The sequence below is a fragment of the Hippoglossus stenolepis genome, chromosome 10 (assembly GCF_022539355.2).
Source record: "Hippoglossus stenolepis isolate QCI-W04-F060 chromosome 10, HSTE1.2, whole genome shotgun sequence".
NCBI lineage: Eukaryota > Metazoa > Chordata > Actinopteri > Pleuronectiformes > Pleuronectidae > Hippoglossus > Hippoglossus stenolepis.
In genome coordinates, this window is record NC_061492.1 from 139,103 (window position 1) to 165,719 (window position 26,617).

At 47.0% G+C, this 26,617-nt stretch overlaps 3 protein-coding genes across 7 annotated transcripts; 2 read left to right on the forward strand and 1 right to left on the reverse strand.

Annotated features, from left to right (window-relative positions):
• The first annotated feature begins 299 nt into the window (after positions 1-299).
• On the forward strand, positions 300-2,566 carry ankrd9 (ankyrin repeat domain 9). The gene has a single exon (XM_035168187.2). The coding sequence runs from the start codon at positions 540-542 to the stop codon at positions 1,371-1,373; it is 834 nt and encodes a 277-aa protein (XP_035024078.1). The 5' UTR covers positions 300-539; the 3' UTR covers positions 1,374-2,566.
• Positions 2,567-3,998: 1,432 nt separating this feature from the next.
• Positions 3,999-18,952, reverse strand: tecpr2 (tectonin beta-propeller repeat containing 2). Of its 5 annotated transcripts, none has more exons than XM_047341568.1 (27): positions 18,912-18,952; positions 16,830-16,939; positions 16,534-16,674; positions 16,313-16,441; positions 15,729-15,860; positions 15,207-15,364; positions 14,786-14,939; positions 14,341-14,493; positions 14,021-14,153; positions 13,708-13,922; positions 13,443-13,629; positions 13,115-13,322; positions 12,788-13,037; positions 12,016-12,255; positions 11,882-11,949; positions 11,683-11,798; positions 11,297-11,470; positions 10,162-10,342; positions 9,935-10,076; positions 9,633-9,858; positions 9,461-9,550; positions 9,295-9,392; positions 9,079-9,214; positions 7,207-7,355; positions 5,117-5,258; positions 4,868-5,017; positions 3,999-4,470 (listed from the first exon to the last, which is right to left on the reverse strand). In XM_047341568.1, exons 2-27 carry the CDS (start codon positions 16,908-16,910, stop codon positions 4,319-4,321), a joined length of 4,005 nt encoding a protein of 1,334 aa, XP_047197524.1. In that variant the 5' UTR covers positions 16,911-16,939; positions 18,912-18,952; the 3' UTR covers positions 3,999-4,318. The 5 variants fall into 5 exon arrangements, with proteins under 5 accessions (XP_047197524.1, XP_047197527.1, XP_047197526.1 ...); XM_047341571.1 differs by lacking the exon at positions 18,912-18,952 and adding an exon at positions 17,793-17,976 and having other exon boundaries at positions 13,708-13,853; XM_047341570.1 differs by lacking the exon at positions 18,912-18,952 and adding an exon at positions 17,793-17,976 and having other exon boundaries at positions 13,115-13,265.
• znf839 (zinc finger protein 839) lies at positions 18,302-26,487 on the forward strand. Its single transcript, XM_035167463.2, has 10 exons — positions 18,302-19,191; positions 21,420-22,463; positions 22,990-23,121; positions 23,301-23,414; positions 23,540-23,632; positions 23,844-23,990; positions 24,079-24,183; positions 24,336-24,423; positions 24,494-24,614; positions 25,241-26,487. The coding sequence occupies exons 1-10, from the start codon at positions 18,532-18,534 to the stop codon at positions 25,830-25,832; spliced, it is 3,096 nt and encodes a 1,031-aa protein (XP_035023354.1). The 5' UTR covers positions 18,302-18,531; the 3' UTR covers positions 25,833-26,487.
• Positions 26,488-26,617: the final 130 nt, after the last annotated feature.

Below are 26,617 nucleotides of genomic sequence, written 5' to 3' on the forward strand. Positions count from 1 at the left end.
AGGTAAAAGTCAGGTCACGGGTGGGAGGAGCTTATCCTTGGAAGGACACAGAGACACAAACACAGACACACACACACACACAGAAACAAACACACAGACACTACATGTTGGACTCTGAACACATGATTAATAATCGATATTCTAATGTTTTCTGTTTATAGAAAGTGTCTCATGTGAACTATGTGAACTATGTCAGACACTCGCTCCGCCCACACGCCGCCCCGCCCCCTCCCTCCAAACAAACATCCACACATGGAGCTGGGGGTGGGGGGTGGGGGGGTCGCGCGAATATAAACAGACTGACCCAGGTTTTGGATCAGTCTGTTTCTGTTTTGGACTCTAACCCTGATCCAGGACCTTTTCTCGGTTTTTGACTCTGATCCAGAACCTGGTGTTGGTTTTGCACCCTAATCCAAGACCGGGTATTCGGACCCTGATCAAGGACCTGGTGATGGTTTTGGACCCTGATCCAGGACCTATTGCTTGGACCCTGATCCAGGACCTGGTGCTTGGACCCTGATCCAGGACCAGGTCTCAGGATGCCCTGGCTTCTGTCCTCTCAGGACCTCGTATCTCCGTCTGAGCGTCAGTGCGAGCGGAGCGCGTTCTCGTTCTACCGCGCGGTGAGGGAGCGGCAGCCGGTGTGGCGGCTGGAGGACACGCGCAGTATGGACGTGTTCAGCTGGGAAGACGGACGCGCTCGCGCCTTCCTGCCGTCGGAGGCGCTGTTGTACGCACTCGTGCACGACCACCGGGACTACGCACGTTACCTGCTTAACAGGTTCACGGTGAGCGCGCTCAGAGCACCGCGATGCAGTTTCTGCTGCCGCCGCCGCAGCGGCACACCGCACCTGAGCGTGGCGGTGCGTTACGACCGCGTGTCGATCCTCAGCGCGATGGTGGAGACGCTAAAGCGTTGCGGCACGCAGGCGGAGCGGCGGGAGCTTCTGGACGGATGCAGCAGCTGCGTGCACGTCACGGACGCGGGAAAGAGCGCGGTGCAGCTCGCGGTGGAGCTGTCGCGCGCAGACTGTCTGCTGCTGCTGCTCGTTCACGGCGCGCGGCCTCACGGACTCGATGTCGCGCTGCAGGTGCTCGTCTCCTGTGACGCGCAGCGAAGCGACGCGCAGCGAAGCGACGCGCAGCGCTGCCTCGAGCTGCTGCTGCTGTTTCTGCCCAACGCGACGCCGCCGCGCTGCCTGCAGGAGGAGCCACAGCGCTGGCAAAGCCTGCTGGGAAATGAAGTGTTTGGATGGCTGCGCGGTGTGGCTCCGCCCCCCCTCCTGCTGCAGGCTCTGCGGTGCTTGGCCCGGTTCGGCCCGGATCAGATCAGCACGCTGCCCCCCCTCCTCCAGCCCCACAGCTGGCGGTGACGGCGTCTGTCACCGTGGAGATTGTGAACACCTCAGGACTGCTGTGATTGGATGGCTTGTTGATGACGTAAATACTGATTCATAAAATCTCGTATTTCCAGGTGAACATCACTTCCAATGTGATGATATCACACGTTGTTAGAATGCGTCGAGCCAGTCAGTTGATGTGTATGTAACTACAGGTCCTGACATCAGATTGGAAGCGATTATTGGATATAGGATCCTCTCCCAGGGCACAAGGACAACAGATGCTGATGGAACTGAACACATCAACACAACAGGATTCACTACATGAGAAGAACCAGTTTGTAACATCGTGTTTAAAGTGTTTATACAGAATGTCTGATGGAGATGAAGGAGCAGATGAACTCAGGAGTTCCTGTCAGTGATGGTAGAAGATGTGAGGAGACTGTATCAAGAAGTCTTGTTGTGATCATAGTCCACCACAATCAGATGCCACCATGATCATTGATAAATGAGGATTGGTTATTGATCGCTCTCTGGAACATAAACCACTCAAACCGAACTTGGCAGAAGCTGAACTGAGTCGGCCATGACAGACGACACTCTTGTTTTAACCCCAGGTTTCAGCCTGGTTGTTTTTTCCCGAACGGAAACTGATTGGTTGTTGTCATTATGATGTCACCAGTACAAAGTGTCCAATTAATGTGCACGTGTGAGCGTTGCGCTCGTCCAACCAGGAGTTACGAGGTTTTAACCTGACGCTAGATTTAACCCAAAGTTTCCTCAGATCAGTTTTATTAATGAACTGTTTGTGATCTAATAGTCAATCAATAATACTAATCAGTTTCTACCTCAGAGAAACGTGTAACACCACTAATCATCATAGTGATCATGACAGGTACGATGTGATCTTTCTCTTCTCTGGACGTACCTGCAGGCCTCATGACATCACATCCAGTTTGGAGTCAATCAGTGATCGGCTTGAAAAGGACACTAACCACGAGGCTTCTGGTTCGACGCTGAAAAAAGTTCGACTCCACAAAAAAAACATTTGTTACAACAGTTACGTCTGTGGCTGTGGGAGGAGCTACCACAGGAAATGATCCCCCATTTTAGGGTTAGGGTCTTCTTCTGTTTGTGTTTCACTGTAAAATCATTGATGTTATTTATTAAAAATACATTTGAAAAGATTAAAATGATCCCAAATGTTTTCTGAACATTGTACAAACTTTAGAGGAATAACGTTTTCTGACTTCTCATTGTTTGCTCCGCTGCTGGATCAAAGCCTTATTGTAACTAATTCTGATCAATAACAGATCAATGACTCAAATAGCTTGAACATGTTTTATAAGGTAATCAATGACATCAACAGGTGACTTCACACTGAATTCTTATTGGTCAGCAGCAGAACCTCCAGCCAGTCAGCTGATGGCAGGATGACAGCATGACAGAGTCACACCTGCTCAGGGGGAGGAGGACCAGTCTGAGTGTTTTAGGTTTTCACTGTAAATCCAGATCAGACCTCAGACCTGAATCTCACTGGAGGTTCACCAGAGTCCACCACAGTCATCACAGTCCCCCAAAGTCCATCACAATCCATCAAAGTCCACCACTGTCCATCACAGTCTACCACTGTCCATCATTGTCCACCACAGTCCACCAGATTCCACTACAGTCCACCACAGTCAATCATCATCCAGAAGAGTCCAGGTTTTCTGGTGAATGTTTTACTCTTTGACCACATTTTTTCAACAACAAAAATGTTCACACGTTTACCATAAATCATTCCAAATGGGCGGGACATCTGGTTGTTACCATGGTAACTGAGACAGACAGCAAATAACTGAGGTGACATCGCCCTCGGAGGAAAACCAGCAACTTCTATCAGAAAGAAATGTAAGACTTGAACATGTGTCTAAAGGGACTTTCACACCTTGTTTGTTTCAGAGCTTCAGACTCTTCAGTTCAGTCTGAAGCTGAACATCAGGTGTGAAAGGTTCCTCAGAGCAGAAGAGGAGTTCTGGGTCTGGATCAAACTGAACCTGGTTCTGTTGGTTTGCAGTGAAAACACTTTGTTGGATAGTTTGGACTTTTGGACCAATCACAGGAAGTAGAGACAGAATTAAACAATAGAAAAAAGAAGAAGCAGCTGCAGTCTTCACCTCCGACGATATAATGTTAGAACCACGAGGACGTTCATTTGGTGCATTTGAACTAATGTGAAGTACTGTAGTACTGTGAAGTACTACTGTACAGTACTGTAGAGTACTGCGCCTGAAGGTGCTGATGCTGCCAGTGATACCATAATGATGTTACCATGGCAACCAAATGGAGCGCTTCATTCATTTCCTCCTGACAACACGCCCATGTCAGACGCCGTCTACAAACCAATCACAGTCAAGTATAGGTAGACTCCGCCCACGTAGGTGATGACGACAGGACGTACTTAATTACAATGTGGAAACTAAAACTAACAGATCACATGAAACTTCAGATCAGAAAACGTCCTGACTCTGATCCAGTTTGACGAGCAGGCTCCCTGCTGAAACATATTCAAACCAGTTTAAACTCGTCTGGTCTCTGACATGACGTTAAAAAAAAGAAAAAAACTTAAATGTCTCACACACACAAACACACTAAACCAGTCTGAACACGCTGAAGTGAAGTGTAGTGCAATGTCACTTTAATGTCATAATGAGTGAAAACAAGTTAAAACCAGTAGAACCAGAATAAGCAGATTTAGTCCCAGTGAATCCCTGTCCACCATCACCCCATCAGATATTAAAGGGTCTCCTGTTAAAACAAAAGAATAAGTTTACATGTTTTCCCAGAGGCCACCTGGGCTCTCTATAGTGCGATCATATTATCTAGACTTGAAAGTCAAAGGAAATGATAATGGTGATGTCAGTGCGTTCCGCCAGGTGAATCCAGCTCAGGCAGACCAACATGAACCAGTAATGACATCATAGTGATGTCAGAGTTCAGATGAGCTCCCATTCATCTTCAACGTCGTCGCTACTGAGGGCAGGGCCTGAGGAGGCGGGTTTACAGGGAGTCTGTGGGAGGAGCTTTGTCAGCCGACGGGACAAACCACCGACCAGCGTCACTGCCCACAGCTCGTCCTCTGGAGTCACTGAAGAGAGAGAGAGACGTGTTATCTGGGACACGCCTGAGACATTCTAACTAGTATAAACCATTCCAACCAGTATAAACCAGTCTAAACCATTCCAACAAGTATAAACCCAGTGTAACCAGTGTAAACCCAGTCTAACCAGTACAAACCATTCAAACCAGTATAAACCCAGTGTAAACCCAGTGTAACCAGTATAAACCCAGTCTAACCAGTGTAAGCCCAGTCTAACCAGTATAAACCATTCCAACCAGTATAAACCCAGTCTAAACAGTGTAAACCCAGTGTAACCAGTATAAACCATTATAAACCCAGTCTAACCAGTGTAAACCCAGTCTAAACCATTCTAACCAGCATAATCCCAGTCTAACCAGTCTAAAACAGTATAAACCAGTCTAACCAGTTAACCAGTTGGCGTTTCCAGGAATCTTCTTCCAGTAATCTCCTGCAGGGTTTCGGTCAGCGACGCCGTAACGTCGAGCCAAATCTCCGTTTACACACCGAACCCAAACTGTCCGACAGCTGAGGACCAGCTGACTCACTGCTAACCCTACACACACACAGACACACAAATATTATTGTAACACAGAGACACACAAACATGACAGACAGGTGTTGCAGACAGACAGAGAGACAGACAGGTGTGTACCTGGTACCAGCTCCCAGTCCGTCCCGACAGGCATCTCATCACTGAGTCCAGTTCTCACAAAGACGGTTCCCCTGTTGTCCACGGCCCAGAGGAGACGGTCGTTAGGACTCGTCTGAACACTGACCAGCTGCACTCCTATTGGCTGCAGAGACATGATGATGAGGATCCAGTGTGTAACCTGTGGTTCTATGAGGATCCAGTGTGTAACCTGTGGTGCTATGAGGATCCAGTGTGTTACCTGTGGTTCTATGTGGATCCAGTGTGTAACCTGTGGTTCTATGTGGATCCAGTGTGTAACCTGTGGTTCTATGAGGATCCAGTGTGTTACCTGTGGTTCTATGTGGATCCAATGTGTAACCTGTGGTTCTATGAGGATCCAGTGTGTTACCTGTGGTTCTATGTGGATCCAGTGTGTAACCTGTGGTTCTATGTGGATCCAGCGTGTAACCTGTGGTTCTATGAGGATCCAGTGTGTTACCTGTGGTTCTATGTGGATCCAGTGTGTAACCTGTGGTTCTATGAGGATCCAGTGTGTAACCTGTGGTTCTATGAGGATCCAGTGTGTAACCTGTGGTTCTATGTGGATCCAGTGTGTTACCTGTGGTTCTATGTGGATCCAGTGTGTAACCTGTGGTTCTATGAGGATCCAGTGTGTCACCTGTGGTTCTATGTGGATCCAGTGTGTTACCTGTGGTTCTATGTGGATCCAGTGTGTAACCTGTGGTTCTATGTGGATCCAGTGTGTAACCTGTGGTTCTATGAGGATCCAGTGTGTAACCTGTGGTTCTATGAGGATCCAGTGTGTAACCTGTGGATCCAGTGTGTTACCTGTGGTTCTATGTGGATCCAGTGTGTAACCTGTGGTTCTATGTGGATCCAGTGTGTTACCTGTGGTTCTATGTGGATCCAGTGTGTAACCTGTGGTTCTATGTGGATCCAGTGTGTTACCTGTGGTTCTATGTGGATCCAGTGTGTAACCTGTGGTTCTATGAGGATCCAGTGTGTAACCTGTGGATCCAGTGTGTAACCTGTGGTACTATGAGGATCCAGTGTGTTACCTGTGGTTCTATGAGGATCCAGTGTGTAACCTGTGGTTCTATGAGGATCCAGTGTGTTACCTGTGGTTCTATGAGGATCCAGTGTGTTACCTGTGGTTCTATGTGGATCCAGTGTGTTACCTGTGGTACTATGAGGATCCAGTGTGTAACCTGTGGTTCTATGAGGATCCAGTGTGTTACCTGTGGTACTATGAGGATCCAGTGTGTTACCTGTGGTTCTATGAGGATCCACTGTGTAACCTGTGGTTCTATGAGGATCCAGTGTGTAACCTGTGGTTCTATGAGGATCCAGTGTGTTACCTGTGGTACTATGAGGATCCAGTGTGTAACCTGTGGTTCTATGTGGATCCAGTGTGTAACCTGTGGTTCTATGAGGACCCAGTGTGTTACCTGTGGTTCTATGAGGATCCAGTGTGTAACCTGTGGTTCTATGTGGATCCAGTGTGTAACCTGTGGTTCTATGAGGACCCAGTGTGTAACCTGTGGTTCTATGTGGATCCAGTGTGTAACCTGTGGTTCTATGAGGACCCAGTGTGTAACCTGTGGTTCTATGTGGATCCAGTGTGTTACCTGTGGTTCTATGTGGATCCAGTGTGTTACCTGTACAGGTGGTTCTATGAGGATCCAGTGTGTTACCTGTGGTTCTATGAGGATCCAGTGTGTAACCTGTGGTTCTATGAGGATCCAGTGTGTAACCTGTACAGGTGGTTCTATGAGGATCCAGTGTGTTACCTGTGGTTCTATGAGGATCCAGTGTGTAACCTGTGGTTCTATGAGGATCCAGTGTGATACCTGTGGTTCTATGAGGATCCAGTGTGTAACCTGTGGTTCTATGAGGATCCAGTGTGTAACCTGTGGTTCTATGAGGATCCAGTGTGATACCTGTGGTTCTATGAGGATCCAGTGTGTAACCTGTGGTTCTATGAGGATCCAGTGTGTAACCTGTGGTTCTATGAGGATCCAGTGTGATACCTGTGGTTCTATGAGGATCCAGTGTGTAACCTGTGGTTCTATGAGGATCCAGTGTGTTACCTGTACAGGTGGTTCTATGTGGATCCAGGCTGGCAGCATCATGCTCGGGTTCAGCGGTTGAGTTCCAACCCTGAAGTAAACAACTCCTAGACTGTCGACGGCCCAGATGTTCTGACTGCCGCAGCTCAGACTGACCAGACGAACATTTCCTGTAACACACAGGTGATAATTTAACTGAATCTCTCACAGCCTGCAAAACATTAAAACCTCCTCAAGGAACACTGGAGCAACCTTAAGAACCCTCAGAACCTCCTGAAGGGTCAGGTAAAGCTCCACATGTTTGACTTTATCTCCCTCAAGGCTCCTTGATCGGTCCCAGGAACCATTCAGGTCCTGTAAGAAACACCTCAAGGTCAAATGGAACCTCATAGACAGTGGAACCGCCTAAAAGATAAATTAAACAATGTCAACTGTACAACTCCCCCCCAAGATAAATACTCATACTCACAGGAGGAGTCGGGCTGAGTTTCCACTCTGACTCACTAATCAGCCTTCGACCTAAACATATTTAGAGCTCATGTAAAAGACTGAGTCTCACACACAAAAAAAAGTTCTACTCATTATTGTGTAACCTCCACCTGCCCCGGACTCTGAATATTTATCTTCTGATCTGAGTTAATTCCGAGCAGAGATAAAGTCGTTCAAGACTCAACATATAAACAAAACAAGTCACTGCTTTCATCACACTTTTGATCTCGTTCTGATATGACAGAGAAATTAAATGACTATTTGAATTCATTCTAATCAACGACACTGAATCTCAACAAAAGTTGTGTTATAGCCAGTTTCAGATAAAACAGTGACCCAATTCAAGGAAAGAATTCCTCTGATATTTCATTAACAACTTTCCTGTTTGGCTGAACAGCAGCTTCACTGTGGATGACACTCAACACTGTAGTGAACTATAGCTCCGTGGTTTCGTTCAAAAACTAAACAGACGTCAGCTAGACAGGAAGTGGCATTCCACTAATCTAGATGATTTTCACCTTGTATGCCAAGATGTAATGATGTTTAAGAAAGTTCAGTGACACCAGAACCTTCATTATTGATCATTAATAGAATAAAATATCAGGTTGGTCTTCATCAATGTCTGTTACTTGAACTCTCAGGAGGAATTCATGAGCTTCTTCACTAATGAAATTAAAACCATGAGAGAAAACATTCGTCAGCTGCTGTCTCAGAATGACACAGATACAGAAACTTTAGAAGTTAAAACCAGTTGTTGAACCAGATTTAGATTCAGACTGCTACAGATCTGAGACGACTTCACTCGACTCTTCTTCTAAACCATTAACTTTTAGACCCTGAAACAGATGTTTATAATAAAAGACTATGTATCGCAAGCTCTACCCAGATGTTCAAACCTGAACCTTGTTACACTTTGACATTTCTTCTTTCATACTTGACTGATGTTCTGTGACGTCTGACTAAACTACCTTAGCTTGTAAAGCTAACATGTTGCTACTGTTAGATACACATTGGTCCTGATCACAGACTCTGACTTAGCTAGCTTAGCTTGTAAACAGACACAGACATGTGGTCTGAGATAGTGAGAAGGGCAGAGGTACTAAAAACAGATCTGACCTATTAGTCAGGTTACAGTATGACGTACATACACACACACAGGCCTCTGAGTTACAAACCTGTTACACAACCTTCACTTGTCAGTGTGACACAGAAAAACAGCTGAGTTAGAGTGTGTTTATATATATATATGTGTGTGTGTGTATATATGCGTGTGTGTATATGTGTGTGTGTGTATATGTGTGTGTGTATATATGTGTGTGTGTATATATGTGTGTATGTATATATGTCTGTCTGTCTGTCTGTCTGTCTGTGTGTGTGTCTGTGTGTGTGTGTCTGTGTGTGTACCAAGCTGACTCAGGTCCAGTGTGGTCCAGTTCAGTCCGGTGGGACAGGACGGAGACAGTGTACGAATTCTAACTCGACCATGAGTGTCCAAACCCCACAGAGCATCAGGACAGGCAGACAGGTGAGTCAGCTCCATCTGAGAACATCCAGAACATCAGGCAAACATCAGGGGAACATCAGGAGAGTCAGAAGGAGGCGAAAGGTGTTTTTTTTTACCTCAGGTGAGAGAGGGACAGAAGAGGGGCGGAGCTCTCCATCCTGATCCCAAACACAGAACAGATCCTTCCTGCTCTGAGCCAACCACAGCAGAGCACCTGGAACACAGGAGACCAGGGTCAGGTGTGTTCATGAGAGGGGGCGGAGACCCAGGTCCAGGTGTTACCTTCTCTGTGAGGAACCACTGAACACGTGATGAAGCTCCACCTGGTGGCCGACACGGTTCCTCTGGGAACGACGTTCTGCCAGAATGTTCCTGAAGTAACCATACATAGAGAGAAGCTGAGACATTGAGTCTATTCTAAACTCTACTGGACTCTACTGTTAACTCTACTGACCTACAAGGCTGCCGCGGGCCAGGTGCAGCTGGTTCCGTCCTGATGCGACCCAGACTCCGCCGGCATTAGCACTAACCAGGCTCGGCTGACACTGAGAGTACTGAGACAGAAATGCCACCACCCGCTCCACCGGGGCCCTGGTTACCGTGGCAACACTCTGCGTCGCCTGCAGCAGCGTCTGGAACAGACTTCCCTGATCGAACACGACGTAGTCCGAAATACTGATCTGAAGGAGAGACAGACAGGAAGTGAGATGATCAGGATATGAGACGAACAGGATGTGAGAAAAGACCTGTCTCTACCTGCCACCAGTGGTCGTCGTCTCCCTGTGGTTTGGACGAACAGATTCCTGTCCTGAACCAGAGGCTGCCACTGGCGTCCAGAGCCCAGGACGTTCCCCCCTCTCCCAGGGCAACGCACATCAGGTCCAGACCCTGAGCCTCACTGACACACACGCACATAGACAATAGTATTACAGTAGTGGTATTACAGTAGTTGTATTACAGTAGTACTACAGTAGCAGTATTACCTGACGGTGTCGTACTTCCAGCCCTCTCCCTCGCTGCAGTAGCTGTTCAGTCCTTCTCTGTAGAATAAAGCCTTGTGTTCGCTCAGAGCCCAGACCACGCCCCCTCTAACACACACCTGGCTGAACACACAGGGGGCGTCGACCTTCACAGAACGAGCACATGGACGCTCCACGCTCAGACCTGACAGACACACAACAGTTACTATGGCAACAGCCCACAACAGCTCTTCCTTAAACCACACATCCTGCTACAGGACGTCTGATGGGATTCATACTGGGTCTCCAAAGTGATCAAGGGAAAATCCAGAAGATCAAGGGGAAGCCAACACGGATCTTGAGGAAAACCAGAAGTATCCAGAGTGATCAAGAGGAAATCCAAAGACCCAGAGGAAACCCAATGGGATCCAAATGGAGTCCAGAGGGATCCAGAGGAACCTCAGGAGGATCCAGAAGAAGCCCAGAGGGATCCATGGTGATCAAGAGGAAATTCAGAAGAGCCTGATGAAGTCTGGAGGGATCCAAAGGAAGTCAAGAAGGAACCATAGAAACTGAAGAAGGATCCAGAGAAAGTCTGAAAGTGTCTGAACCTTCCTCACATCAACACAGTAAACATCATGTTTTAACCTCCTCTTCTTCTTCTTCTTCTGCTGTGGTTTAACAGCAGCAACTGGAAGAGCTGCTCCACCTGCTGTTCATCAGCAGCAGAGGAAGAAACAAGTCATTTGACAGGTTTGATCATTTTTCAGAAAATGTCCCCTGCTGGTAACATAGTCACATCGCAGCTGTAGGAGAAAATCATTCAGGTCAGGTGAGTGCAGCCTCTACTGGACAAATGAGCCATTCATCTTGTCTTGTGTTTGTCTAATGTAACTCGTCATGATTCTCAGCCAATAACAACCGTTTCAGAAACCAGCTCCTGTGACTGGCTACGACTCTAAGTTCCCCCTGAATTAAAACAATAAAAGATTTTCTGACATGATTTCTTAGACGTAGATTTTAACTTGGGTTCAAACTGTGTGTTGATGTTTTAATTGAGATTTTGATTAGTCTCTTTTCTCTTGTCTGTTTTCTGTTTGTTCAAAGTGTGATTCAATGACAGTCAGGGATCTCCTTAGTAAGTAAGACAGGTGGTTACCTGTCTGCAGGTAGAGGTCGCCGTTGGTCCTGATGATCCAGGCGGAGTCGTCACTCAGAGCGACAAACGCTGTTTGCTCCACAGCTTTGTACCAGTGACGTTTTCCTTTAACTGACACTTTAGCACAAGCAAACGCTGTCATGCTCTTCTGCTCCACCTTCCACAGCAGATTACCTGATGGAGTTGCAACAATTAACCGTTAGCTCATGCTACATACACCTGCACAGCTGACAGCCTGCTGCCTGCTTCAACCACTCAGCTGGTGACAGGGAGCTGCTGATGCTAACATGCAACATGATGGTGAAGCAACAGTTTCACATCATTAACAACAGCTTCATCACAAACTACTGTTTTCAACAGCTGAACAAAGGATGTCAGCAGTTCACCTGAAGGTGATAACGCCACCTGGTGGACGTTGTCTTCAAATCGCTGCCAGTTGAGCCCACTTTCAGGCAAAGTGCTGCAGAATAGTCCTCCTTTGAAGTCCAGACACCACACATACCTGAGACACACAGTTACCTGTAAGACACCTGCTGAACTCTTGTGAGTCACCTGACACCAGTCACACCATGGTCACCAGCTCACCTGTCTGTCACCTGCAGGGTCAGTATTCCGCACCCTGGGCCTAAGTATCCCATCCAGCTTTCTGCCAACTAAAAAGATAAAGGTAAAAACATTAAATCCAGCTGTGAGACTTGTCAAGTCCAGATTTGTCTCACCTGGTCAGGTTTGTGTCGGTCTCTGTCCTGAGCGTCCTGGTCCGCCTGGCTGTCTCTACTCTTTTCCGCCTGAATGGACGAACAGGTGAGGACGTCTCCTCTGCTGCCAGCTGCAGGCAGCGTGTGACAGTAGATGTCTCCCTCTTCATCACTGGACAAACTGGGTTCTCTGTCCCGAGTGGACACAGTGGAGTAAAACATCTGGTCTGCCAGGCCAGCAGGGGGCACCAGGTTGCCCACCTGTACACAAACACAAAGGAAATACTGTATTTAATGAAGGAGAGATTTACTTCGCACCAGCATTCACATTATTTACATTAGTCCAAAACATACCCTGACAGGTCCAAGACTATGAGGACCAGACAGGTCCAGAGATACGAGGAGCAGACACATCCAGGACTATGAGGACTAGACAGGTCAAGCATTATAAGGACCCGAGAGGTCCAGGACTATGAGGACTAGACAGGTCCAGGAGTATGAGGACCAGACAGTTCCAGGACTATGAGGACCAGAGAGGTCCAGGACTACAAGGACAAGACAGGTCAAGCATTATGAGGACCCGAGAGGTCCAGGACTATGAGGATCCGAGAGGTCCAGGACTATGAGGACCAGACAGGTCCAGCACTATGAGGACCAGACAGGTTCAGGACTATGAGGACAAGACAGGTCCAGGACTATGAGCACAAGACAGGTCCAGCACTATGAGGACCAGATAGGTCCAGGATTATATTAGGACCAGGCAGGTGTATCACTAAGTCCACATACAACACACCTCATCATCCTCATCCCCATCCTCCGCCTCTGGTCCAATCAGAGGGCTCAGATACCCATCATCTTGCTCCTCCAATGGCTGCTGCTCTTGTCCATCATCTTCATCAGCGTTTTGCATATAGGAGAAGGTGCACTCCAGCAATAGATCAACATCTGGTGTTGGAGGGATGACCTCCGCTTCTGAGGCCTTTCCTGTGATCATCTGCTTCTCTGGACCCTGAAGGAGGAGGGATCCTGGAGGGAGGATGGAGCTGGGAGAAGAAAACAATAATGAGACGGATGGGTCAGAAGGAGACATTATGTTATAGTCTGCTGGCTTTCAACTAACCACGAATCGTTCTTCTCTCCGTCTTTTAAACCTCCATCTGAATGTACCCCTCCTTCCTCCTGTGAGTCCTGGTCCTGGTCCAGCCACATGAGGGAGGCTCGGTCGCTCAGAGGAGTTCCACTTCCTCCATCACTACAGCTGCTGTCTTGGACTACAAACATGGAGTCTGAGCAGCTGCTCTCAGAGAGACATATCCCACTGCTACTGTCTAAGGACGGACAGCATGACATGTAGAAAAGTCAGGTATACAATCCATCTGTCTGTCTATCTATCTGCCTGTCTCCCTCTGTCTTTTGCTCTCTGTCTGTCCTCTAGTCTTTTTTCTTACCTTGCCTTCTCTTTTTCTTCTTCACTCTTACAGCTTTCACCACCAGCTCCTGTTGCATCTCTTCCTGACCCAGGGGGGCACTGTAGCATCTGCCGCTCAGCTCACGGGAGCTCACGGGATGTGAGGAACTGCAACTACGAGAGCTGCCAGTTAGCAAACAGGACTGTCGGCAAAGCTGCTCCATCACCTGCACCAACATGCAGCCAGTCAGTAACAAGTTAATAACATTACCAGTTAACCAGTCTAGTGGATTGTGGACAGTTACCTCCAGCTGTTCCAGCTGCTCCTCTGCCTCCGTCACTTCCTCCTCCTCTTGCTCTTTCTTCTCACCAAGTGCCCCTCCCCCTCCCTCCTGTCTAGCCCCACCCTCTGCGATGATGGCCATGGTTCTGATTGGCTGAGCTGTTTCCACTGACCCGGTTTGTGGAAGGATGGTGGGTGTGGTCAAAGGTGAGGACAAACGGATGGAGAGCTCAGACACTGAAGAATTTAATCAAACGGGTAAAAAAAAATGTTGTTACCCCGTCAGCAGTAGCAGTAGCAGCAGTAGCAGCAGCAGTAGTAGAAGTATCACTCACAGCTGGAGGTCAGTCCCTCGGGGCTGTTGGACAATCGGATGACATCTCTGTCTCCTTTCAGGATGAAGATCTCATTCTCACAACACGACACTGATACAATGTCTCCACTGCTCTCCAAAGATCCGATGATCACCTGAACACATCAGATATAAAACTGATCAGATATCAAACATCAACACATCATCAATCACTCATTGGCCCTGTACAGTATTTACACGTGGCTTTTGTGATCAGATCACAAGTGGACAGCTCATCATCACAGATGATGTGGTAAAGGGTCTGTTGATGAGCTTAAGAGTCATGATTAGAAACAGTCTCACCTCGCTGACACAGTCCACGACGTAGACGCTGTACTCGTTCCAGCTCAGGATCCAGTCCTTTCTGAGGAAACAGCTGAGCACCCCGAGCTGTCTGTCTGCTGGACGATATGCTCCAACTGGGCCAGGATGAGGAAACAACTGAAACTGAGGAATCTGACAGACAGAAGCGTGTGAGACAGACAGACGGACAGAGAGAGACAGACAGCAGAGAGAGAGTCAGACAGTCACATTCAAAGAGACAGACAGGAGAGAGAGAGAGAGAGAGAGAGAGAGAGACAGAGAGAGAGAGAGAGAGAGAGAGACAGACAGAAGAGAGAGAGAGAGAGAGAGAGACAGACACACAGACTGAATTGAACAATCGTAGTATTTCTATATTTCATTCAACCACAGTAAATCATATATGTGCAGCTTCAACAGAAACAGTACACGTATGTTGTCAGTGTACCTGTGTGTTGAACAGAGGTTTGAGCTGTCGCGTGTCCTCCACCTGTCCTGTGATGTCACACCTCCACAGTCTGAGTCCAGGCCGAGCAGCAAACACCTGAAGGTCGCTCTGTTTACATAGAGCGGGCAGGAAGCAGGCGCCGAACCTGCCACTGCTGCAACCAATACACACACCGATGTCATCAAATAAACATATCAACACGCGTGTCAACACACACATATGTCAACACGCTGCGCGCTCTCTCTCTCTTCTTCTGGATCTCAAGCTGGTTTTGTTATATTTTGTGTGTTGTAGGACCTACGCGTAAGACATGAATGTTGTATGACCTACACAATGAATGATGTGTGATGACGCAGTGTTGTATGACATACATGTTCTATGATATGCGTGTTGTATATTACATGTATGCAGTGTGTTGTACCTCTTGCGGGGTTTAGAGCCCAGCTGCTGGACTTCCTGTGTCTGTGTACAGTAGAGCAGAGATCTGTGCTGCGTTGACACCAGCAGCACCTGCTGACTGTACGCCACCTGAACTACACCTGAGGATTCCTCCAACAGCAGCACAGGTTTACACAGCCCCTACACACACACACATATATATATATATATATATATCACGTGTATATATATATATATATATATATATATATATATAACATGTTAAAACATGTATAATGTATATATCCAGACAAGGTCATTCTAACTTATAATAATTCAATTTTATGATGTCATTGTGATGTCATTTGTACCATATGATACCATCAATGATTGGTTGATCTAGATAAACAGTATGCTGTGTCTCTAATCATATTGGTTACAAAAGTTAATGCATCACTAGACTATATGACCTCATAGTGATGTCATGATTACGTCATTCCTCCCAGGTGACCATGTACAGTTTAGTGTGAACAGTGTAGACACTAGTGTGTTGAGGTGGCTTCACCTGGTCCAGGTCCAGAGCTGAGAAGACGACTCGTCCTTTATCATCTCCTGAGAACAGTTTCATCCCGTTAGTGCTCCAGGCCAGTGATGTTACTGAACCTTTGTGAAGCCCAATCACATCGAAACGCCTCAACTGCACACAGACAGGCAGAGAGAGAGACAGGTTACACCTGAACACAAAGAGAGACAGACTCTTGTCTATGCTACTGTGGATTTTTTAAAAACTGATATTTGCCCTCCAGTGCAAAACAAATGCTCAAACAGACATGCCAGGCCAGTATCGCAGCCCAGCCATCGACCATTATCGGAACCAAGTTCCAAAAATACTGATGGTTTGTTTAAAACGCCCCATCAGCGTGGATTAATCGGGCAAACTGATGAATCGGTTGACCCTTAGTGCACACGGATACACAGAAACCAGAGTTTTTAAAAATCGGCACTTTGGAAGACGTTTGTAAAAATAAGTGGGGGGGGTGGGGTGTGTATGTGTGTGGACAAGAACCTAAAACACAGGAAAACGTTTGTTTGGCAAAATATCCACATCAGTGTGGGCCGGGCCTGAAACACACCTGTGGATCTTCTCACCTGTTTGTTGCGACCAGGAAGTGGAGACACCAGCTGGAAGACTGACACCCGACCAGATGCTGTTCCTACAGCAACCAGATCATCAAAACAGCTGAGCAGCTTTACAGCTGTGATCGCATCACACTTTCCCTGCAGCACACACACATAAACACATCTTAAACACACGTCAAACACACACACTGGAGCTACTACAATAAGCACCACAGAAGAAAAGATCTGACCTCCAGACTGTACTTATTCATGTGTGCGAGGCGGCGACAGTACAGGTACAACATGCCGATACTGCTGCCCACCGCCAGGAAGTCACTGCTGCTGTCAACAGCCGTCAGGTAGACGAGCACAGACCTGAACCCCCGCTGCACCTGAGGAGAGATAAAAACCATCATCTCTCTCTCTCTCTCTCTCTCTCTCTCTCTCTCTGATTTATTGAACAGGTGGGCCTTGATATTCACATTCTGTTCTGAAATGCTGTTAACAGCTGGTCTGGGTTTTAGCCTGGTTTGGACTGGTTCAGTACCTTGGCTGGGATGGCGTTCAGCAGGTGGTAGAGCGGGCAGAACTCTCTCAGGACGGACTGCGGGGTCAGCTGAGTCGCCATGTATCTGCTGAAGTGGACTCACACTGGTCCTGAAAGTCAGTTCAAAACTCCAATTTAAAAGCACATCAAATAACTGAAAACCAGCATCAGTAGAACCTCACCATCTGCAGCCATGACAGAGCCCTGCACCAAACCCAGTTAGAGAAAACTAACATTTTACTGTTCACTTACAAAACCAAATCTAAAGAGAACGTCATATAGATTGAAACAGGTCTGTAATGAAGGAGTGTAAACAGCCGAAACCTCATTGAAACCACATTCTTTGTTTCACACAGAGAGGAAGTGACAGTGAGATGAAGGAGCTCGGTACTTTCAGTTGGACTGAGCTCTGCACCGAACCACAGAAACAGTTCAGTTTCATAGATCATCGTCACACGACACATGATAACGTCATGTTGATTAACTTCATTAACACGACACAACACTTCATTTCAAGTTCAGGTTTTAAGATATATTTCTGGATTATTCTCCCGATACAGACAGAGGGCGGTGACGACCAGCGTAAACTTAACACCAATGAAACGTCGTTTGGTTGATCACACATGCACCGAATGAAACAGAATTATTCACAAGAGTGTGACATCTCTTCAGTCAGAGCTGCCAAACACAGTGTTTCACACACACTGAAGATAATCATAAATTAGCATCTTGCTAATGGAGTCTGGTGTGACGATGTCAGACGAAGACGCCGGCTCACGTTAACACGAGACTTCTGTAAACAGCTAAGCTCACAAACAAACCAACCAACCAACCAACAAACAAACAAACCAACATCATGCTGTTTACCGAGCTAGCTTCACTAACAGAGCACAGGTTAGCTAGCATCATATGAGAGTAGCTAATGCTAACGCAGCGTTAGCATCAGGAAGAGGCATCACTCACTGAGGCTGATTCCAGATGTTGTTGCAGGTGTTTGTTTCACAGCTGGATGTTAAACAGGTGACATGAGGCGGACAGATGCGGAGACACCGTCAACAAACTGCGCCGCTCACCGGCGACACGGAGAATTACACCTTCACCTCTGATTGATTTGATGTTTCCATGATTTTTTTATTTTCTGATTCATCAATAAAAAATAACTGACCGGAAGCGGAAACTCAGCGACTGCTGCTTAGAAAACGTGGAGGCTGGACCCTCCTTCCATTTCACACTGATGTCACTTGTTTTTATGTGACAACAACATTTTAATAATTTGTTTATACCCTAACACACGCTTTTATTTCTGATCCAATAAACGTCATAATGTTTTATACGAGTAGAAAAACGTTTGTTTATTTTACAGATTAGATTTTATATTATATATAAAACGATGTAAAATACACATTTATTCAACGATTCACATTTTTCATGTTAAAATGCTGAATCCGGTCCTCGAATCCGCTCCGCAAATTCAGAGTCTCTGCTCCGGCTGTGGGCTAAGCTAGGCTAGTTCAAAAGTCCCCCGCTAACCGTGACTCGCTCCCGGTGTCGCCGCTGCCGGTAAAGACGTCCACGATCCCCGCGGAGCGTTTTAACCGCTCGCACGCACCGACTTCGTTCCACTGTATTTTACCTCCGGATGATTGGAGCCACCGACTGGCCCCCAGTCTGAGCTAAGCTAACTGTTAGCCTCGCAGCCAAAATGGCGGACAAGGAGGATGAGAGCGGACCGATCAGAACAATAAGAGCCGCAGAACCGCCCGGGACCGCGGCTCACCCCCCCGCCGCTCAGGTCAGACAGCCCGGGGAACTCAACGGTCTTTCCGCGGGCAGTTCACAGACCGTGTCCGGTGTTGAGAGCGGCCCGTCCGGGCAGAGTTTGCCGTCAGGGTCCGGAGCTCAGCTGGAGGACTTCTTACAGAGATGCCCGGAGGAACAGAGCATCCTGGTGGGCACAGAGCTCACGGGCCAGGGTCCGGACCTGGTCAACACCACGATCATCTACGTGCAGCCGGACGGCAGCCTGGTGGAGGGCTCCGGGCTGACGGCCGAGGAGCAGCAGTTTCTGCTGGAGCAACTCACCAGGCAACAGCTCGTCCAGGTCCCCGACACCGAGGCTGCACAGCTGCTCCAGCAGAGCCAGCTGCTCAGAACCACCCCGGTCCACAATGCGACCCTGGATCCGAGTCAGCTGCAGCAGGTCATCAACCAGGTCACCAAGTCCAAGCAGCAGGTCCAGGTTCTCCAGCAGGTTCCTCAGGAGAACCTCAAGACCCAGAACAATGCCTCCCAGCAGCTGAAGAGCGTCGCCCAGCAGGTGGCCATGCACACCAGTGGCTCAGTCCAGGTGGTCCAGAAGAAGGTGAGTCACACATGGAGCCACATCTGGCTCAGACAGATCCACAGGTTCAGGTGTACTCACCTGTCTGTCACAGCAGGAGTCCATCAATGTTCACTCAAAGGTTCCCAAACGAGGGATCTGGATCCCACAAGGGGTCAGGATAAATGTGACCTGCGATCTGCTGGATGACGTTTTTATTCAGGTTATTAAACAAAAAAATTCCGGTAAGATGTATTTGTGGTAATTACCTCCACCACCAAGAGCTTTCATTAGCGAATATTAGCAGGATTATGCCTAACGTGGGGGGGAAATCCAATTCTTGAGCTGTTCTGAATTAATGTGAACATCCACAAATGCTTTTCACTGTCAATTAATCTGCAGTTTCTCGATGATTTAAAATATTGAAAACTTGTTATTGTTGATTGACTCAAACCAGACTAAATTAGAAAAAGTGGAAATGCAGAATCTGTTTCTGAGACGTTTCCATCGCAGTTCAGTTTTTCATATAAAAGATTTAAGTTAAAGCATCTCAACCTTTAAAGGACCCACTTAGGTGAAAAATGCCCAGAAGAAAAAATCATGTGATTTAGTTAAAGGTCACTTTGTGTGAAGAGTCTCAGACTGAGTCAACACTTCCACTCCTCACAGGTTAAGACCTGATATCAGTTTCTCTGCTGCTTCCTCCATCACCTCCTTCCTCTTACACTTGTCTACTGACATAGCTGAGTCATGTGACCACACTGTTTCAAATCCAGATGTTCAGCTGGCGACAGTGTCAGGTGATGTAAACATGACCTCTGCAGCAGAGTTAATACGTCACTTCCTGTGTCTGTCTGCTGCACCCTGCAGACCCAGGGGTCTCATTTATAACCGTGGCGTACGCATAAAACGGGGCCTGAAACGTGCGTACGCCACTTCCCATGCAAACGTTGGGATTAATAAAAACAAACTTGACGGGAAAATTGTGCGCATTTCCACGCAAACTCTGACCCATGCATACGAATGTTTTGGAAACGGGAAAGTGGCGACGCAGACGTGAGGTGGTGAACTGAAGCAGATTATTGATCCACTTCATCAATAACATTAAAACCAACAGCTTTAGTTGTGCTCGCGCAACAAAACTGTTCCACACGAACCTTCAATACAAAAATATATAAAACAAATTACGTTCAGATTCCATGAAACAGCGGAGTTGCAGAGCTGAGTCATTATAGTTTTTAACAATATCTTCTAACACTGTGTATCATCCAGGACGAGTGTGTAAAAGGTCTGTAGTGAACGTGGCTGTTCCATCAGGTGCACAGAGCGACCTGGAGATCACTATAAAGAAAAACTATTCACTTTCAAACTTCTATTTCCAAACAATATCCCAGAGAAGGTGAGGATCCACTGATGTGAGGGAATCGGTCCGGTTGCTCTAAATAAATAAATACTGCCGTGACACTGGTGCGTGATGCTGCGTGATGGATGCAGGTGAATGGAAGGATGAGGAGGAAACGAGGGTTCAGCGATGACTGATCAGCTGATCTAGATTCTATAGATCTGTGATCTCCGAGCTGAACTGAGTCCAGTATTAGATCGACTGGAACCGAACCATCCCAGGACAAACACGAGCTTATAATAACAATTCTATAGATTGAGGACATCACATCTGTCTCTGAATTTAATAATCCTGCAGTTTTGGATGATTAAAACACGAACAAGTTCCCTCACATTCTGACAGTGTGTTTTTCCATTGGTCAGCAGCATAATTTAATATTCATGAGGTGCTTTGCATTGACCATTTATGGTTGAAAGTGGGCGTGTAGAGGGCGGAGTATGAGGCAGATCCATGTACGAACGTTTCCAGGTGGACTGTGATTTATAAAGTGAACATTGCGTTCAGGTGTGCGTGCGCACGGTTTTATAAATCCGATTTTTTTTTTGTGTACGCCATTTTCGGCTTTTGTGCGCACATACACTTTTAGTCTGAATCCCATGCACTGTTTTATAAATGAGACCCCTGGTGTCTCCATATGTTTCCATATGTTTGCTTGTTAATATTCAGTCAGAATTAAAATCTTTAGGTTAAATCAACTGGTTTTATTCAACTCAAATATTCTTGACATGGAATTGACTCTTCTATTGATTATAACTGATGATTCAGTGAATATCAATATCTGTTATCAATGACATATCTCAGTTGTTCCACAGTGTCAACGTGAGGATCTTTCTGAGACTAAGCAGCTTCTGGTTTTCTGTCCTTTCAGTCGGAGCCCGTCACTATTCAGATCAAGGTTCCTCCCAAACAGGAAGTGAAGTACGGCTCCACCCTGCAGCAGAAAACTGTATGTGTCAATCATCCCCAGGTGAAGCTGTCAGCCAATGGCAGCGTGAGCAGTGCTCAGATCATCCACATCCAGCCTGTGGTTGGTCAGGAGGGTCAGCAGTTCTTCCTGCAGCAGAGTCCAGGGGACCCGCCCATCCAGCTGCTGCTACAGAGCCCTGCCCCTGTTGTTGGATCTCTTCTCCCATTGGTCCACAAGCTGACGGGCCATACCACATCAACAGCCACTGCCTCTGGTCCGAGTCAGAAACCTGCAGCCCCCCCCACCTCTGTTAGGACATTGGCCACCTCCATTGTTAAGACCCCGCCCAATTCTAGTAATGTCAGCATCCCGCCAATCAAACCCACGAACGGAACGACGACCGCCGCCAGGAAGAGTCCCGTCAAACAACCTGCTGTTCTGATGACCATCACACCCGCCCTATCTGCCACCGTGACCAAACCTCCACCGCCCCCTATGATCCCAGCAGTGAAGGACAGAGAAAAAGACAAACTGAAGAAGAGGTTAAAGAAGAGGGAGAAGAAGGTGGCGAAGGTCCAGACTAGATCTGGTCGGGTCTCCAGACCACCGAAGTACAAAGCCAAAGATTACAAGTTCATAAAGACAGAGGACCTTGCTGACAGCCACCAGTCCGACTCTGACGACTACTCTGAAATGAGCATGGAGGAGGAGGAGGAGGAGGGGGAGGGCGTGAGGAAGGATGGCCCCACCCCTGGTGCCTCCACCTCCCTCACCTACAGCCACAAGTCCAGGTCCCACCACTGCCAGACCTGCGATAAGGCCTACATTGGTCCTGGAGGCCTGAACCGGCACTATAAACTAAACCCGACCCACGGAGACCCTGATCCCCCTGGCGACCAGCCTAGCAACACACCACACCCAGTCAGAGAGGTCAGCCATTCACAGGAGACGACAGTCACAGAGGAGGAGACGGAGGACACACCTGCTGCCACGGCAACAAACAGAGTAAGAGACCTGTCCACCAATCAGAGCTGTCGTTGACGTGTTAGTCTATGTATCGATTATATACGTTATTTAACTTGCGCACACACACACACACACACACACAGTGTGATCGGACACATGTGTAAACTCAGTCTGGGTTAAAACAATAGACTTAATAAACGTTTGATGCTGTTGGTGCAGAGCTCAGTGTGAATGACACAGAGGAGCAGTACTTCAGTGGACTGAGTGGAGCTGTGCAATGCTCCCTGGAGTCTGCCCCGGTAACCAACTGTTTACCATCACAAACCGTAATCTGATGTAGTTATATATATTATATAATCTGATATAATTATATAGTTTGTATAATCTATATAAACAATAACCACCGTTCACATCATCTGTTTCATTCTGTGGGGGTGGGGGTGTGGTGTTATTTCATGGTTAGTTATACAGGTTAATCATACGGGTTAGTTAAACGCAGGTTATGTGCATTCAGGTTAGTTACACATGTTAGTTATAATCTGCTGTACTTTCTGTCTGTGTTCAGGTGGAGGGGGGTCCAGCAGCAGCTGTAGGACTCAGGGGCCTCCATCACCGAGGCCCCGGCCGACCCCGGGGCCGAGGGAGGGGCCGAGGGAGGGGCAGAGGGAGGGGCCGATCACTGGCACCGCCTCCTAAAGTGAGTTCACGTCAACTTGGTGAATCACACCTGTACGTTTCCAGAATCTCAGACCTGCAGTAAATCACACCTGTGCAGATCTAAACTATGACGTGATAAACTGGGTTACTTCCTCAGATTCCCACTTTCTGCTGAAATTAGGTTAATAATCAGTTAATCTGATTGGTCAATTCTCTCAGGTGACAGTGGGCCTTGTCAGTAGGCGTGGTCGACGTGGACGACCTCCAAAGCTTAGTGTTACCATGGTTACGTCAGAGCAGCAGGCGGAGAGGAGACGAGACCGACTGCAAGAGGTAAGAGGAAGGAAGTGAAGACATGGACTTTCAAAGTAAAGTCTTTGTTTACAGGTATAATGTAATGACCCATACATACAGGTGTGTGATTTGTTGTTTCCATGACAATGGTGTGTTATTTACAGCTGGTGGCGCAGTGTGAGGACGAGGAGCTGATGGACATCGTTCTTCCTCGTTTAACCAAAGTATTGAGTCTGTGGGAGCTGCTGTTGGCAAAGGTACATGCTAATAAAACACACGCTAATATTACACTCATACACAGTAAAGTGTTTAATACATGCTTGTTCCCTGCACAGACTCAAGATGTGTCATGTGTTGTGTTGGAGTTTATCTCCTTTCTGCTGTAACGTGCTGCAGAAATCTGGTTTATATCACAGACTCAGTCCAGATCCTGAGTCCGGATCTGACACTGTCTTGTGTCCTCTGTAGGTGGAGCGTGGTGGTCCTGCTCGGACTCGGTTTCCAGACATTTACCGTGAGTACGAGTCTCTGCAGGTTCATGTGAAACAGGCCGCTCAGGATTATATCATCAGTCCACAAGGAGGAGCCACGCCACTTGAGGTCAGGAACATTGAGGTGAGAGTTTCTACTGCGATCTGTTGTGAGCTACTTTGATCTGTTGTGAGCTACTGTGGGTGAATCTGAACTGGACTGTGTGATTCAGGTTGCCAGGTCTCTCGGGATCCTGGATGAGGTGAACAAGATGAGGGTGGTTCCTGGGGCATCTCCCTGTCCCAGTCTGACCAGTAAGAATGTTCGATACATCGAGGTAAACAGGCTGGTGGTGACCTTCAGTTCTGAGTACAGGGTTCAGTTTTAGTCTGGTTCTAGATACAGTCTGTTTTTCTTTATGACCTGTTTTACTGTAGAACCTATGGCAGGTGATGTGTATCCCTGATTTAATCCAAATATGTTTCCCAGAATTCTAAGATGCTACCGCCGTCGAAGAGATTCAAGATGGAAAACAGCGTTCCAGTTCACCAGAACGGAATAGAGATGCACAAAACAGGTACAGATACTACATCTGCTGCCCCCTACTGGACTGGGTTTGTTTCTAACTTTTCACTTTTCTGTTCAAGGTGGGAAAACAGTGACCCCTGTGACCCCCGTCACCTCCTCTCAGGACTCCAGCTTGGTCTCTGTGTCTCCTCTGGTGATTCCAGATGGAACCAAACTGTCGACCACCAGTGCTGACTTCAGGTGAGCTGACCCAGGTGATCTCATGGAGACATGTTGGTAAAGGTGTTCTGAATGTGTGTTGGTTTCATATTGAGCTAGAATCTTCCAAAACTCAACAAACAACGATTCTCACTTGGGAGAGAGATATGAAATAGGCTCTTTGGGCCGTTTCAACATAAATCGTTAAGGTCTGAATACGGGCTCACTCCAAATTTAGAGGCGTCTATGGTTTGACTATGGAGATAGAAACGACTCCTGCACAACGCATTTATTTATTCTTTTTTTTTGTCTCAATGCTATATACATTTTCTAGATGTAAAATACATTTTTGTGTACATCTAGGACACATTTTTGTAAACGTGGGATTTACCTTTTTATGTCCATTTGTTTTTCAACCATCATTTATTAATTTGTAGTGTATTTGTTTGGGTCGTTTTGTATTTGCAAAACAAAACGAATAAGCGTGTTGATGGTGTTTTGTCATTTCAAACCACACTGTGTTTGCAAGGGAATGGGAGGGATTTGTAAAACATGTTTAGTTTGTTTGTTGAGTTTTGGCAAGAATCTAGCACCATAGTTTCACACCTGGACCAGGTTTACAGAGATAATCTGATCTGAAGTGTGAATGTGTTTCACTGGTGTTGCAGCGCTTCTGGCTCCACCTCTGCTAAGACGCCCGCAACCAAGGCTCCACCCCCTGACACACCTATGGAGGTGACTCCAGGAGACCAGGGGGAGGGGCCTCTGCAGACTCACATCCAGTTGGAGTCTCTGCCAGCGGGCCAGGACCAGGCCCTGAGTACATCTGACATCGCAGCCCAGATGAAGGAGCTGGAGGAAGCTCTGGGCTCAAGTCCCGAAACTGAGACAAAACCTTTGAAGTCCGACTCTGTCCAGACACCTGGGTCTACCTTGATTCAGACAACCGGGTCCGCAACAATCCAGACTCTTGAGTCCAGCACAGTCCAGACACAGGCCTCCTCTCAGCTACAGCAGGGGGACTTGTTTCAGTCCAGCACCACAGAGGAATTTGAAGCCAAAGAACTGAAAGAGGGACAGGAGATCTACATTGAGACAGAGGGGCTAACAGTCCAACTGGCAGAACCCGGATCAGACCGGATCGTCATTGTCAATGGGCCAGATGGGACCACTATGCATATCCAGACTCAAGAAGGGGTCCCCCTGGAGGCGGTCCAGGCCCTGCTGGGAATCGAGGCATCAGATGGAACTAAACCCTGAAGAGAATCTAGACTGATCCGAACTGAGCACAGTCTAGATTTTTAAGGCGGTATTTGTAAGGTCGTATGAGCTTGTAAGTGCTGCAGCTGTGAGAGTCACAGGTGAAGATCATTCCTGGACCTGAGTGTGGTGCCCCCCCTTCAGGACAACATGGACATTGTCATAGTGGGTATAATGGAGAGCTGTTTGTGGTTTCAGGTGTTGCTTTGCACCTGAGAATGAACGGATCAGGATCACACCTGAATCTGTTCTTGTCAGATGAGACATCGCATTCTCTCTTTCTCTGATCAAAGGCAGAGCAACGCCGGCAATCAAAAAGTATTGATCATGAAGTTCTGACTGATCAAACATTAGTAATGGCATCATTTCATGTACTAGAAAAGACTAGAAGAGCACGATATAAATACAGACCATTGACCATTTATTTGTGATGGAGTTGATAAAACTGTGGCATGACCCCTCTGAGCTGCCATACTCATCTCAGTTCTTTCAGTTCTCACCTTTGATGATGTCGCCGTTGCTCGACAGAAGGTTGCTGGTTTTTAGAAATGAATTGATTGTAAATTTGTTAACTTTTGTTTTCTGTGTTTGGTTGATGTAAAATAGAAAACGATTGTTTATATGTAGATAAATATAAAAAAAGTTTTAAAAAGTTGCACTATTTTATTACTTTTTATAACTTCACAAACATTTTCAAACTTTAACTCAAAGTTAGATGGACTAAAAACAGTTTGGAGGAAATCAAACTATTAATTTGTCACATTGATCATTAAACTTGTTTCTTG

Excerpts from the sequence above, each read along its gene's own strand:
- ankrd9 (XM_035168187.2), top strand. The coding sequence starts at position 540 with ATGCCCTGGCTTCTGTCCTCTCAGGACCTCGTATCTCCGTCTGAGCGT.
- znf839 (XM_035167463.2), top strand. The coding sequence starts at position 18,532 with ATGGCGGACAAGGAGGATGAGAGCGGACCGATCAGAACAATAAGAGCC. Across the intron at positions 23,415-23,539 it reads GACGAGACCGACTGCAAGAG|CTGGTGGCGCAGTGTGAGGA; the intron begins GTAAGAGGAAGG and ends TGTTATTTACAG. Across the intron at positions 23,633-23,843 it reads GGGAGCTGCTGTTGGCAAAG|GTGGAGCGTGGTGGTCCTGC; the intron begins GTACATGCTAAT and ends TGTCCTCTGTAG.
- tecpr2 (XM_047341568.1), bottom strand. The coding sequence starts at position 16,910 with ATGGCGACTCAGCTGACCCCGCAGTCCGTCCTGAGAGAGTTCTGCCCG. Across the intron at positions 15,365-15,728 it reads CAGCTCTGGACCTGGACCAG|GGGCTGTGTAAACCTGTGCT; the intron begins GTGAAGCCACCT and ends GTGTGTGTGTAG. Across the intron at positions 10,077-10,161 it reads TGGAAGTACGACACCGTCAG|TGAGGCTCAGGGTCTGGACC; the intron begins GTAATACTGCTA and ends CGTGTGTGTCAG.